This window comes from Nematolebias whitei, chromosome 4 (assembly GCF_014905685.2).
Source record: "Nematolebias whitei isolate Nwh7 chromosome 4, NemWhi1, whole genome shotgun sequence".
NCBI classification, from domain to species: domain Eukaryota; kingdom Metazoa; phylum Chordata; class Actinopteri; order Cyprinodontiformes; family Rivulidae; genus Nematolebias; species Nematolebias whitei.
In genome coordinates this window covers 56576916-56591068 of record NC_056501.1, presented here as the reverse complement: position 1 = coordinate 56591068, position 14153 = coordinate 56576916, and the positions used below count along the sequence as shown (strand labels likewise).

The following is a 14153-nucleotide window of genomic DNA, read 5'->3' as shown; positions in this document are numbered from 1 at the left end:
TAGATTTTTTTGCTTTGTTTTGTTTTTTGTTTTTTTGAATGTCCAGAGGACCAGATTGAACTTTTTTGGATTTTTCTACCTGGATTATTGAGCATGCATCAGGAAATGTTAGTTTGTGTTTCCTTCGGTCACAAAACAACCAACTGAGTTTTTATTTTTCCGGAAAGAAGAAGAAGCTGTCCTCCCACCAGGCGGACAAGTTCTGAACGAGGCTCAGCCCAGGTGCAGTGCAGGAGGACGTTGAAGAGAGAGAGATGTTGGATGGACTATTTATTTAAAATTCCCCTCAGTTCTTTTATTCAATCTATTGAATGTTTTAAGTTGCATTAATCAAAGGAGTGACTTCCTGAACGAGTCAGATGGACAACATGGGACATCCAGGATGAAAACAAGGCCGAGTCCAGTTCATTAATGTAGTTTACAGTTAACTTGTTTTTAATAGTGTGTTCAGTTTAATTATCAGTGTTTGTGTGACATACAGTTTGTGGTGTTGAATAAATAAATAAAAATTAAACCTGATGTCTTCATTTTCAACGTTAATAGCATGCAATATGTTTAGCATAATTTTAATCACATTATTTGAATTGCATAATGTCCAGATAGCTTAATTTAGCTCATAGAGCTTCATTATATATTTCAAACTAAAGATAAAAACTGTTTATTATTATTAAACTTATTATTTAGCACATTTAGTATGTTATAGTGCAGTGCGACGTGTGCGTCTGCCTCGTTCTATAAACAGCGACATTAGAACTCAATAAGACTGTGTCTCTTCCAACACAGATGTCTGTCACAGCACCTGGAATCTGACGTAGATTAACTACGAGATTAAAAATATATTTCATCAGTCGTAGTTCAGAAAGCAGTGTGTCCGCCACCATGTGGATAGAAATATAGCGTCTGTCCGCGCGTGCGCATGTGGTTTAACACAAAGCCTCAGCGGGAGATGTTTACATTATCAGCGGGGGGGTCAGTGAAAAACCTCCACTCTGGAAGGTGGATTCGGAAACCTTCGGATTCAAAGAGAGGAACCACTGGTGTCATGTAAATGATCAGCAGAACCGCAGAGAGAAAGGTGTGCATGTACTCAAAATATGCACCTTGTAAACGACCCCTTAGGGTGCATTCACACCAGCTCTGTTTTAGTCCGCTTTAATCGAACTCTAGCTCGTTTTCCTAGAAAGTCAGTTTCGTTTGGGGAGGTGTGAACGCACCATCAACAAACAAACAAACAAAAAGGCGAACTCTGGCCCAGGCTAAAACCTATGTCTCGGTCCGGTAGAAGAGAATTCCAGCGCGGTTCGAGTACAGTGTGAATGTAAACAGACCAGGCCCCGTTAAACAAGCAAGAAGTGGAGTACAACGCTGGGCAAACAAGCACGCATTTTTCTTACCTTATATGGAGCCGTCAGCTGCCTTGTGTGAAAAACAATATTCTCCATGGTCTTTTGCCTCATCTTCTGCTCATGCTAAGTCCATTTTTGAAAAATGACAAAATATAACTCCTAAAACTGCTAAAACTTGATGCCACTTCATTTTTGTTTTTATTTACAGAAGATGATGTGTCTTCAGAGGTTTTTGTGTCGTTTCTTTCAGTAGTTCTTGGTGCAGTGCCCCCACAGGCGAGCGGGGGAATAGGTTGGTTCAACAGGTTGGCTCGACTGCACAGTGCAGTGTGAATGCAAACGCACCAGCTCAAATGTAAACAAAAGGTCATGAATATTGGTCCCGAACCGAGTCAACCGGACTATTTGGTGTGAAAACGACCTAGGAGATGTGAAGGCACCAAAGGCTGCATCGCTCACCTGGCGGCTGTTCTGGGACCCCCACCCTCTACCCATGCATATGTGTTATGTCCATTTATGTTGCTTTGCTGTAGTAGATAGACATTTTTGATGCCTCAATCCATGCCCTGTCAAGGACACTGTGTGAAAGATCCATTTTTTTTTTTACTTTTTATACAACTCTCCTCATGTTTTCGTCCCCTTTTCTTTCAGTCTAAAAAGTATTCTGATAAAGAGCAAGAGGTCACGCTCTTGTAGCTGCAGCAACATGCACTCCACCCATCTTTCGGACGACTGTACGAATATAATCTCACTGTATCTATTCTCGGTAAGATGGCGCCCGTGTACATGGCTTGCAATCCACCTCTGATGATGGTGTTCGGATTATTTTTGTTTTTTGTATTCCTCATCAATGACATCAACTCTCTGCTAGTGTATGACAGACAACAACTTTTGGATCTTCGTTTTTCTGGCACTGATGTCGCTTATCTGGACCATTATCAGTGTACCTCTGGACTAGAGGATGACACAGGAGTAGATTTTCACTCCTGTCATGTCCTGGTCCAACAGAAAAAAATCCTGTCCTGTCCCAATCCTGGTCCAGAGTAAAAAAAATTAATCCTGTCCTGTCCTGCTCCTGGTAACATGACTCCTGCTCCTGTCCTGCTCCTGGTCAGAATCACTCCCACTCCTGTCCTGCTCCTGTTTTTTTTTCCTCTTCATTTAATTTTTAAGAAATGCATTGAATTTGAATTGATTTTCTAACCATTCCTTTTTAAATTACTTTGTGTTCTGCAGTTTGATTTCAAAAGATATGACAGGAAGAGTTAATCTGTGGTGAAATATGGAGGCATTTATTGCCTTAATTCAAACAAAAACCTTGACTAAAGGTCACAAAACAAATCCATGGCCTGTAGTCCTTATAGTTTTTCTACAGAGGATTAGCTGCTGAGTCCCTGTTTCTGGCTTTTTTGAAGGTCAGTTACAGTAAAAACAAAAAATGAAAACCAGTACATGGGTCACACCACGTCTACCTTAGATGAAAGAACCCAAACATAACAAATAGAAGTTGCTTTTTACTAATTTATTGAGCAATTGTTTCCTTCCCTTTAGACAGTAACGTTCCTGTCATGGTTTAAATTGCTTAAATAAAAAACTAAACAAAAAAATTGCACCAAACAAACTGTCATCAATGAACAAAACTGCATAAAGGCATTACATTCATATTGTACCTGAGTTTTTGAAAAAGGAAAAAAAATGTGCATATAATGCAAATACTAAATAAAAATACAACTGCCATATATATATATGGTGGTTGACTGGTGCAAATGTGCTGCAAACAACTACACACACAGCAATACTACAGTGGTCAGCAGGTGCAAACTGCTAACATGCTGCAAACAGCTAAACAAACAGTAATACTACAGTGGCCAACAAATGTAAACTGCTAACATGCTGCAAACAGTCAGCTACTGCACACACAGCTAACAGTTAAAAAGCATTGCAAACGCATAAATGATGCAAACTCTAAAACAACAACAAAAACAAAACAAATGCAACAGAAAAATGCAGCGAAAGAAAAAAACCTGCAATTACAGAAAATAAAACATACAACCCAAAAAACGAATGCAAAGGAAAATGCTGAAAAGTACTCTACTCAGTGCACATTAAACTCATAAAATAAGCCAACTTTGGGCCAGTTGCCACTCAGCTGTAATGTATTTGCAGGGTTCTGTTGACCAGACCAGCAGTTGTTTTGGTGTTATTTGTATTTGAAGCATTTTTCCTTTGCATTTTTTTTTTGATTGTGTGTCATCCATTTTCTGTGACTGCAGATTTTTTTTTCTGTTGCATTTGTTTTTTTGTTTTGGAATTTGATTCATTCCTGTGTTTGCAGCACGTTTTAACTGTTTGCTGTGTGTCTGTCAGCCACCGTGCATATCAGTCTACTTTTCCACTCTTCAGCACATATGAATAGTTGTCATTATAAATTGCTATGTAGGAACAAAAGTTCATCTACATTTTCTGGATTGAGGGTGGAACGCCTCTCCTCAATCAGTCTCCCAGCAACACTGAAACTACGCTCAGAAGGAGTGCTTGTTGCTGGGATTGCTAGCAGCCTCCTGGCAACTGGCACTAGCCCATCAGACCTCTCATGCCAGAAGTTGAGCAGAGACTGGAAGCCTGTCAACTTAGAGTCACTCATGTACTCTACCACGAACTGGCGGCCCCATGACTCTGAAATACCACCACTGTCCCCCTCCTGTTGCTGCTTTTCAACACAAAAGGAAAAGAAGTCGTGCACCTCTGTGGGACTGGGAACTGCCTCTCGGGGTGGACCTTTGGAGAGAAAAAAAAAAGAGATTCTTATAGAACATTACCTATATTGGACATTACCTATTAGATTATACAGACGTGTGTGTGAATGAATGCCTCTAAATAAATGATAGGAAGAAATGTTATTACATTTTAGAATTGCTGTGAGTGCTCTGTTGATGCTAGTTTTACTCACCCTGTTTCTTCTCAAGGCTCCTCGCTCTCTCCTCTGTCCCTGCTGTTTCTGTGAGTGCTGCCAGGGTGTTGATGACCTCCTCATACTCCTGACCGGAGAGCGTTTTCCTCAAGAAACTCCTCAGGCTAGGAGAGAGAGCTGTGGCTAGCTTATGGTACAGGTGGATTTTGAATTTCAACTCCACTGCCTGGGCCAACTTCTCTTTCAGCTAGAGGAGGAGTGAAACCACATGATGACACATGCAATGATATGATAATGATGTATGCAACATCATTATTACGGGACATAAAAAATTCTCAGGCGGACAGGCACTGTGCTTTATTTTAGGCGTGGAGGAGTTTTAAATTTATTTCAAATTTAACTTGTACAATGTTTCTTTTGGAAAACATCAGACTCAGTTCTGTTCTTGCCTTTATCACTGTTACTGAATAGGGCCAAACTCCTGTTAGCTACTTGAATGATCAAACTAAACAATAAAAATAAACAAAGTATTAAATTACCTCTTTCACAATTGCACTATCTCCATCCTGGATCAACAAACCCTGCAGCAGGGTTGCCTTGGTTGGGAGGACGAGGTGAAGAGTAGGTGCCTGATCGATGGAGAGGTGCCTGGTAGCCTCATCAAAAGGTTTCAGGAGCTGGACGACGTCCTCAAGAAGGTCACAGTCTATGTTGTTGAGGTAACGGAGCTCGCTTCTGCGAAGCAGGATGTCGTGCAGCTTACCAGACTTGAGAGCATCATTTATTGACTGGAGCATGGCAAGTCTGGTGTTCCACCTCGTCTCCACAGCCTGCTTCAGTGACTGGTCCAGTGCTTTTTGTAAACTAAAATTGAAAGAAGACCGTGCACAAGTCAAAATAGGGTTACAGGGACTATAAAAATTCCAATTTATTGGCCTTTCTTTTGGAAAAAATATTTTATTAAAAAGAAGAGCTTTACAACTGAAACTAAGTCAAGAAAATGTGACCTTTGCAGTTATAAATTACAGTACCTCAATTTTTCTTTATTTATTTCACTTATCATATTTTATGATTATTTAAGCAGCCTCACCAGGCAGAGATGACAAGATTTTATGTATCTTACCCTGCCCTTTTGAAATGTGTGACCAGGGTCTTTGCGTCCTTAAACAGCTTGATGACGCTGCTGTGTACTGGGTTGTCCTCATCCAAGTGGTCAAATACGTGTTTTAAGATCAAGTTGATATTATGGCCGGCACAGGAGAGTCGCACATAATCCTTGAAAGCAGCGATCATGTTTGAGCCATTATCTGTCACAAACACAGTGTGCTTGCTCAGGATGCCAAATTCCTGTTAGGTAAAAAAACAAAACAAAGACAAACCAAAAACTTAGCAAATAAGAAGACCAGACATATGATAATCATTAAACAGATTGATCAACAGTCATGTAATTGTACGAAGCACTTTTCAATAAATTTATAGTACTACATTAGGACAAAACATATTACACATATTACACATGTGTTGTGTATCAAATGAAGGAAAACTCCATCTGCAATTAAGGTAAAATACTATGGTAATCTGCCTAAGTTGCTGCCTACCACGGCACAGACTGATGTATAGCGAAGGACCGTGACAAACGCTTACTGATGCACTTATTTATATTCCAGGTTAGTCTGCTCCTGCAACCTGGAACACCTTTCAGCAGGAACTGAAGTTGTCCACCTTAATTTATTGTGAGGGGTTTTAAACATTTCTTAATGTCAATAGAAATCTCAAAGCAAATATATTCTTGTTTTTAGTATTTTACATTTTTTATGGCACATTGATTTATTTTTTTAGACACTACTTTTATTTTAACTGTATTTTTACAGCATTTTTACTGTAGTTTATCATTATTATTGTTCACTGTTATTGTTGTCTGTACTTTATATGTTCTGTCTGTCTGGATTGGAACAGGTCTCTTGAAAACGAGTCCTCGTGACTCAATGAGGTTAGCCTGTAAAGGTTGAATGAAAAATATATATATTTGTCTTTTCTATTGTTCCTTCTGTGACATGTTCTTGTTATTGCTGCACCATGTTCTCATACTTTTCCCAATTTTACGAATTAATTGGCAATATTTATTGCATATGGACTGTACTTATATAGCGCCTTTGTCTTATTTCAAGACACTCAAAGCGCTTTACACTACAATCTGTGCCTCATTTACCCATTCATACAGCTCTGTACTAGACCTCTACAAAGCTAATATGCCATGTAAATAAAGATAATTATCTCATTTGAGTGTGAGATACCTGAAGGATTTTCTCCACAGTCCCTCTGATGTGTTCATTAGATTTGACACCCTCCATCTCCCTTGTGGCCAGAATACGGTTCACCATCTTCCCATCCAAGATGTAATGGACTGTAACGGTGACGTAGTGTGTGTTTGTCCTCTCCTCTGTCCAAAGGTCTGTCGTGATTGCATGGTCTCTAGTCTGCACCAAAGGAATTACGTATATTGTTATTAGCTCTCAAAGTATATTACATGTAAAACAGATGACTAATTTATAGTTGAGAGATTAAGCAGTTTAAAAGGAGGAGAAAAAACAGATTTAGTGTTAGGAAATCTATAATTAGACTACTGCATGATGTCAAGGTAAAATGTTTGTACTGTATTATAAAATAGAGCAGCGTGACAGACATACCTGATGGAGCTCTTCCATGACCATTTTTTAAATTTTATCGTATTCTCCTTGAACATGACGAGAGACCGTGCGTCCACATGGCAGTATGTCTTGTGCCTCAGCGTTGTTTCCATACTTTGCTCCAATGTCGATTGCCTCCTGTATGACGTCGATGAAACCTTTCCCATCTACTACAGCAAATGGTCTCAAATCTACGCCGCACATGCGGGCTATTTTGTTGGTCATACGAGACTTGACTCCCGACGGTACTTTTCGTTTAATGAATGAAGAAATGCTTGGCTGATTCGTTCCGAAATTAGCCTTGCAAGTGTGCCTCTTCAGACCGCTCGTCCCCGAGTCAGTGGCGTACTTTATTATAACTGAACATGTTTTGCAAGCAGCGTAGAGCGTCTTCACACCGTCACACTCGACTCTCATAAAGTTCTGAACTATTAGCGCCTTCCCTGACAGTTCTGTTAACCTAACAGATGCGTCATTATTCCTAACTTTGCGTTGCAAAATATTTTTTACCCTCTCGGTTTCTCCGCTGGCGTATGCTCCCTCCATGATGTTGGTTGATACAGTAAACAAAGGTTGGAAAAGGCGGCCGGAAGTAGCTGCTGGAAAAGGCGCCGGAAGCTGTTGGCGCAGCCGCCTGTCTGAAATTTATTATTATTTTTTTTTTTGCCTATTTCTTTTTTTGTCCTATGTTGGCTCCCGCTCCCGTCTGCTCCCGTTAAGTTTTCGTCCTGTCCGGTCCCGATAACGGGAGTTATAATAAAGTTGACTCCGGTCCCGCCGGAATCCGGCCGGATTCACGTGACCGGCAGTACTCCCGAAAAAATGTCATCCTCTACTCTGGACCCGCCCCCCCCATCCTCCCCCCGCTGGCGGACGTGCCAGCTTACCTCCGCTGCGCTCCTCACCTGCCTGCCCGGAGATCTCGCTTCAGACGCCAGGGAAAACGTGCTGGTCAGCTGGTGAAGCTGAAAGCTCTGCGCGCTGCATCTTCCTCTTCAGCTAGCGGTCAAGGCCTCTAGCTTCCCGCGTGCCACGACCAGGCAACCAGCGGGAGTTGTCAGCTGGTGCGCAGCCCGGACCGACCTGGAGGGGCTGTTATTGAAAACCTGCGGCCATTAGCGCGCACTAACTCCACCGCTGCTGGCTCTACTTTGGACAGTATCCGGATGTGTTTGGTCAATGCAAGATCTGTTACAAACAAAACTTTTATCCTCAGGGACTACTTTCAACAGCACGATCTGGACTTTTTCTGCATCAGAGACTTGGATGTCTCCGGGTGAGTCCAGCGCCTTGACGGATTTACTGCCACCGAACAGTCTGTGTTTTAACGCCCCGCGGCCATCAGGCCGGCGTGGTGGTGGATTATTAACAATATTCAAATCAACTTTTGACTGTAAACAACTGCCCATCCCAGTTTCCCGCACCAGCTTTGAGCTGAGCGTCTTTGAACTCGGCCACTCGCCTCCGACGTTATTTGCACTCGTCTACCGTCCACCTCGATCTAAGGACTTCATAAATGAGTTTTCTGACTTCTTGGCTGAAATCACACCAAAATATGAGCATGTTTTCATTATTGGTGACTTTAATTTGCACGTGTGCTGTTCTGAGAAGCCCTTGGTTAAAGACTTTTTCGATTTATTGGACTCATTTAATTTAACTCGGCATGTAAACGGTCCCACCCAAGAGCGTGGACACACACTGGACCTTGTTTTAACTCATGATATGACTGCTGATAATCTTGTTAATGATGATAATGTTTTTTCAGACCACATGCCAGTCCAGTTTGAGTTCACCCTCCCCCATCTAACTCCTAAGCCGTGCATTCCTGCACGTCGCAGCCGGACCATTAACCACTTCACTGCCACACGTTTCACAGATGTTTATAATTCTGAAATGATCATTCAGCCCCCAGTTTTTCTCACCACCACTGAGGAGCTGACATCCCAGTTCAACTCTGTCTGCTTAAAGACTAGGGATCATGTTGCACCTGTTAAAACCAAAAAATCAAAACTCAGAGCAGAACCTTGGCTGAGCGACGTCACCAAGGCCGCTAGGCAGCAATGTAGGAGGGCGGAGCGAAAGGGGAGGAAAGACAGGCTGCAGGTCTCTTTCCAAATATTTAAAGAGAGCTGGCACTGTTTTCAGAAAACAGTAAAAAATGCAAAATCAAAATTCTTCTCTGATATAATTACCTCAAACTCTCACAACCCACGTGTCCTCTTCTCCACCCTAAACTCTGTTCTCCACCTCACTGAACCATCACCTCTGGAAGCCTCAACTGAGCTGTGCGACAACTTCCTATATTTCTTTGTGGAAAAAATTGCGACCACCAGGGCTCTCATTTCCCCTCCAACTCATGACCCATCCATCCCACCTCAATCTGTAGCTCCTTTTGACCATTTTGAACCCATCACTCTATCTTCTCTAGAGCAGGTCATGTGCAGCTTGAAACCTTCTGGTTCCCCCTTTGATGTGGTCCCCCCTCGACTACTAAAGGAGGTTTTTCTTACTCTAGGTCCGTCTATTCTTGCCATAGTAAACAGTAGTTTATCCACTGGCATGGTGCCAAAAACCTTTAAACATGCTGCCGTCCAGCCTCTCCTGAAAAAACCAAACCTTGACCCCTCACTCGTTTCCAACTTCCGGCCTGTCTCCAAACTCCCATTTGTTTCTAAAGTACTGGAGAAAATAGTCGAGTCCCAGTTGAAGTGCTTCCTGGAGGATCACGCCATCTTAGAGCTTTTCCAATCTGGCTTTAAACCTCTCCACAGCACTGAAACTGCCCTGCTGAAGGTCTTTAATGACATCTTCAGATTCACAGATACCGGTGATTCTGTGCTGCTTGTCCTGCTAGACCTCACAGCCGCCTTTGACACCATCGACCGTGAGATCCTCATTGCTAGGTTGGAGCAGAGGGTGGGCATCACAGGATCAGCCCTCAACTGGTTCAGATCTTACCTCACTGACAGATCCTTTTGTGTCTCCATCAAGGATTTTAGTTCCGCAGAGGCAGAGCTTAAATGGGGGGTTCCGCAGGGGTCCATACTGGGTCCCCTCCTATTCTCTTTATACCTGCTGCCGCTTGGTGCTATTTTCCGGAAACACAACATGCCCTTCCACTTCTATGCCGATGACTGTCAAATTTACTTCCCCCTAAGACACAATGGCTCTATTCAACCGCTGCTCAACTGCCTGGCTGACATCAGGGAATGATTTCTTAAGTTTCAATGAAAAGAAGCCTGAAGTCATGTTGTTCCCACCCAACGACACAATCACAAACCACTGCATCGACCTTTCCGCTCTAACCCTGTCAGAAAAACAAAGAGTCAATAATCTGGGCGTGATAATGGACCCTTCCCTGAAACTTAATCATGTAAACATGATTGTTAAATCATGCTTCTTCCAACTGAGGCGGCTGTCTAAACTGAAGCCCATATTGTCCAAAAATAACCTGGAGACAGTAATACATGCATTCATTACATCTAGGCTTGATTACTGCAATTCGCTCCTGATTGGTATCAGTCGGACTTCCATTGCACGACTACAACTGGTCCAGAATGCAGCAGCCTGATTTTTAACCAGTACAGGCTAAAGAGAGCACATTACACCAGTTTTGGCCTCACTGCACTGGTTACCGGTTCACTTTCGAATCCAGTTCAAAATACTCATGTATGTCTACAAATCACTGAACAGTGTCGCCCCCCTATCTCTCTGATTTGCTACAACCGTATGTCCCACCACGCTCCCTGAGGTCAGCGGACCAGTTGTTCCTCACAGTTCCAGGAACTCTTCTTAAGCGCAGAGGTGACAGGGCCTTCTCTGTAGCAGGACCAAGACTCTGGAACGAGTTACCTCTGCTTGTCAGACAGGCCCCCTCCCTCTCGGTTTTCAAGTCCCGTTTAAAAACTCACTACTATTCAATAGCTTTCAACACAAGATGATCTCTGTTTTGATCCTGTATGCTCCACACTGGTTTGTCGTCATTATCTGCATCGGTTTTTGTCTATATTCTGATTTACCTCATTTTGTATTTTGCTTTGTGTGTTACCTGTTGTTTTGTCTGTACAGCACTTTGGTTGGCCTTGTTGCTGTTTTAAGTGCTTTATAAATAAAGTGGTATGGTATGGTATTCTGATTCTCTTCCGATTATGATGTCACATGAGACGAAGAGAAACAGGTCGGCTGTGGCTGAGTGGTTAGAGTATCGGTTCTCCAATGCAAGTTGGGGGTTTGATTCCAACATTACTGTCAGGGAATTTTGGTCAAGGTTTATAGATGTTTTATCACTACTAATGTTAACTGTCCACGAATCATGTGTTTGAGTAGCCAGAGAGCTCTTTTCTCAATCAGGGCTTATTTAATCCTGCATGTACAGTTGGGAGGCCGAGGTCATCAGTGACTGTATGTGGGAGTTGAAAAGCATATATAATAAACCTCACACATTGCCCGGTGCAGATTCTCGTGACTGGGCTCCCTGATGTAGAACTTTTATGCATCTGTGTAAACCTATGAGTGAAAGTCTACCCTTGCAAGTAAAACCAGTTCAGACATCTTCTTGTGTCCTTGAGTGTGGCTTCTTTGAGTAATTAAGATCATTAGAGGATATTTTTATCCAACATTTACGCAGTCACATACTGAAGTGTCCCTGAGCAAGACAAAACTCCTCATTGCCTCTGATGTGTGTCCCATCAGTGTATGAATGTGAGCTAAAACTGATTAGTCTACAGAATGATTTGTTCAGATTATCTTTGTAGGGATGTAGTAGAGTGCTGTATGAATGTGTGTGTGGAGGTAAATGAGGCACAGATTGTGACTTTGATTATCCTGGTGCTCTGTAGTGCCTTTCCATCTTATCAAGACATTCAAAGCTCTTTACAACAATCTGTGCCTCATTTACCCATTCATACAGCACTCTACTAGATCTATACAAAGAATAATCAGTGCTTTATCACATTCATTCACCGATGGGACGCACATCAGAGGCAATGGAGGGTTCAGTGTTTTGCCCAAGGACACTTCAGCATGTGACTGCTAGTGGAATTGAACCCCCAACTCTCGCAATGGAGGACGACTGCTCTAACCACTCAGCCACAGCTGCCCCAACGTATTATTCATTTAAATCAACAGGCAATGCATGTTATTTTTAACCAACCACTAGCAGTATGATGTTGCTGTCAATGTTTGTTCGTTTGAAAAGGCGCAGAGTGACAGATCCTGGTGAGTGGAGGGAGTAGTTTTATCCACAGCCAGGTGCAATAGCAGAGCCAGGGGGTAGCGACTGGTAGACTTTGCCATCATTGATTAATCTTTGGCCACTCCAACCACTGGAGGAAATAAAAATTAGAAAGCATTGTTTTGTTTTTCTTCATCAAGTGATTGAGGTGACTGGTTTACATATACTGGTATATAAGGTGGTAGCCATCTTGGATGTTGACTTGGCATCCCAATTTTCAAAAGGAACTTTTGTTATGACTAAATGTAGTCACACACCAAAATGGAAGACGTTACTTCACTTATTTTTCAAGTTATCATGCTGACAACATGCACGGACGGTATTTCCAATTCCTACTCTTTGCTCTGCGACAGGGGACAAAAAACTGAAGCATCAGCTGTTACCGACAACATGCCTCCACTGATACCCGTTTACTTATTAATGCTTTAAAATGTGTTTTTATTTCAATTCAATTCAATTCAGTTTATTTATATAGTGCCAAATCACAACAAAGTTGTCTCAGGGCACTTTACAGGATTTCAATTGTCAATTGTTCAAAAACAATACCTATGTTTATGACATTCTACAAATACAAATGGATTACACAAAAAATGTATTTGGATGCAACAATGATGGAAATGAGGCAGAACAGACCATTAGTCATATTTAAAAGTTGCGAGTCAGACTATAAAAATGTTTATGACATCTCCCATGGCTTGTTTAACCTCTGCACTGACGGGAACATTTTCTGCAGTAATAATGAAGAAACTTCACCTCTGTACGAGACAGAATCATCTAACCTCACTTCAAACATCTTCATCAGCCTTCATTCAAAACATCTTTCACATGTCAGAACCAGAGCAAACCCTGTGGGTTGTGGTGAGCATGCTCACCTCTAATGCATTAAACCAGGACACAGCTTCTTTCTCTCGTTCTTCTTTCTCCTCCGTGGTTCTATCCAGCTGCCTCTGCAGGCCGCTGCTGTGCAGTTCTAGCTGCTGCACTCTGTGCCGACACTCCTGCAGCATCTGCTCTAACTCCACCTGGAACACAAACGGTCACCAACACCCAACGAAGAGACCAGAAACTAAACGTACTGCTGGCTAGAGCTGGGTTCTCTACAGTACCTTGATGTTCTCCAGCTCCATGATCCTCATCTGTACCTCCATCATCTCAGATGTCATGGAGTTCTGGGTGTGTTCATTCAGAGCCCGCAGCTCCTCCATCTTGTTGTTCAGTGTCTCGGTTTGCAGCTCCAGCTTGTGCTTCAGCTGTTTTTCATTTAGCTGGGATTCCTCCAGAGCTGACTGCAGCCTGACAATCTGAGACAACACAAACAACATTGAATCAGAACCACCAATCCAACTGGCAGTGTTTATCTTGAAGTCATCCCCCAGTTACAACAGCACCATTGATAGTCACATCAACAAACTCCACCTGTGTATTTTAAATCTCAGGTATGAACCTGCAGTGAAAGACACCACACACTGTGGTGCTTATCTCCAGCAGTCACAGTGCGAGAGGCTGGGGACACCCTGGACAGGTCTCCAGTCCATCAGAAGGACACAGAGACTATCATTCACACCCAAGGACAATTTAAAGAAGGGCTGGACAATATTTATTTATTTATTTTTTTTTTTTTAGCTCAGTTTAAGTGTAGAAACATTGTGAAGTGTTTCAATGAACTTATCATCATCGCTCAATTTATTTTTTTTAAAGAAAGAGAAGAAAGAAGAATAAATAAATAATAAAAGAGAAATAGATAAAACGAGAGACCACCACGACAAAACAACATGCACAGCACAATGCCACCCACAATATCACCATGAAACATCGACATTGCACAAGGAATCATCTAGCTTCCACCACTACCCAACCTAGCGTGCATCTGTCAAAGCACCTGAATCCAAACATCCGCGCAAGCACGCCCGCCACCACCAGATTTCTCCAAAAGAATGCCCAATAGTGGACGCGGGGGCCCACAGACCCGCCCCCCC

General features: G+C 42.4%; 1 protein-coding gene across 1 annotated transcript in view; it reads right to left on the bottom strand.

Annotated features, from left to right (window-relative positions):
* spdl1 (spindle apparatus coiled-coil protein 1) overlaps positions 1-13478 on the bottom strand; it is a gene marked incomplete at its 5' end in the record, with an annotated part of 60913 nt that extends 47435 nt beyond the window's left edge. Inside the window, 2 exon segments of the mRNA XM_037675131.1 lie at positions 13050-13199; positions 13284-13478. Coding sequence (XP_037531059.1) covers positions 13050-13199; positions 13284-13478 — 345 coding nt within the window.
* Positions 13479-14153: the final 675 nt, after the last annotated feature.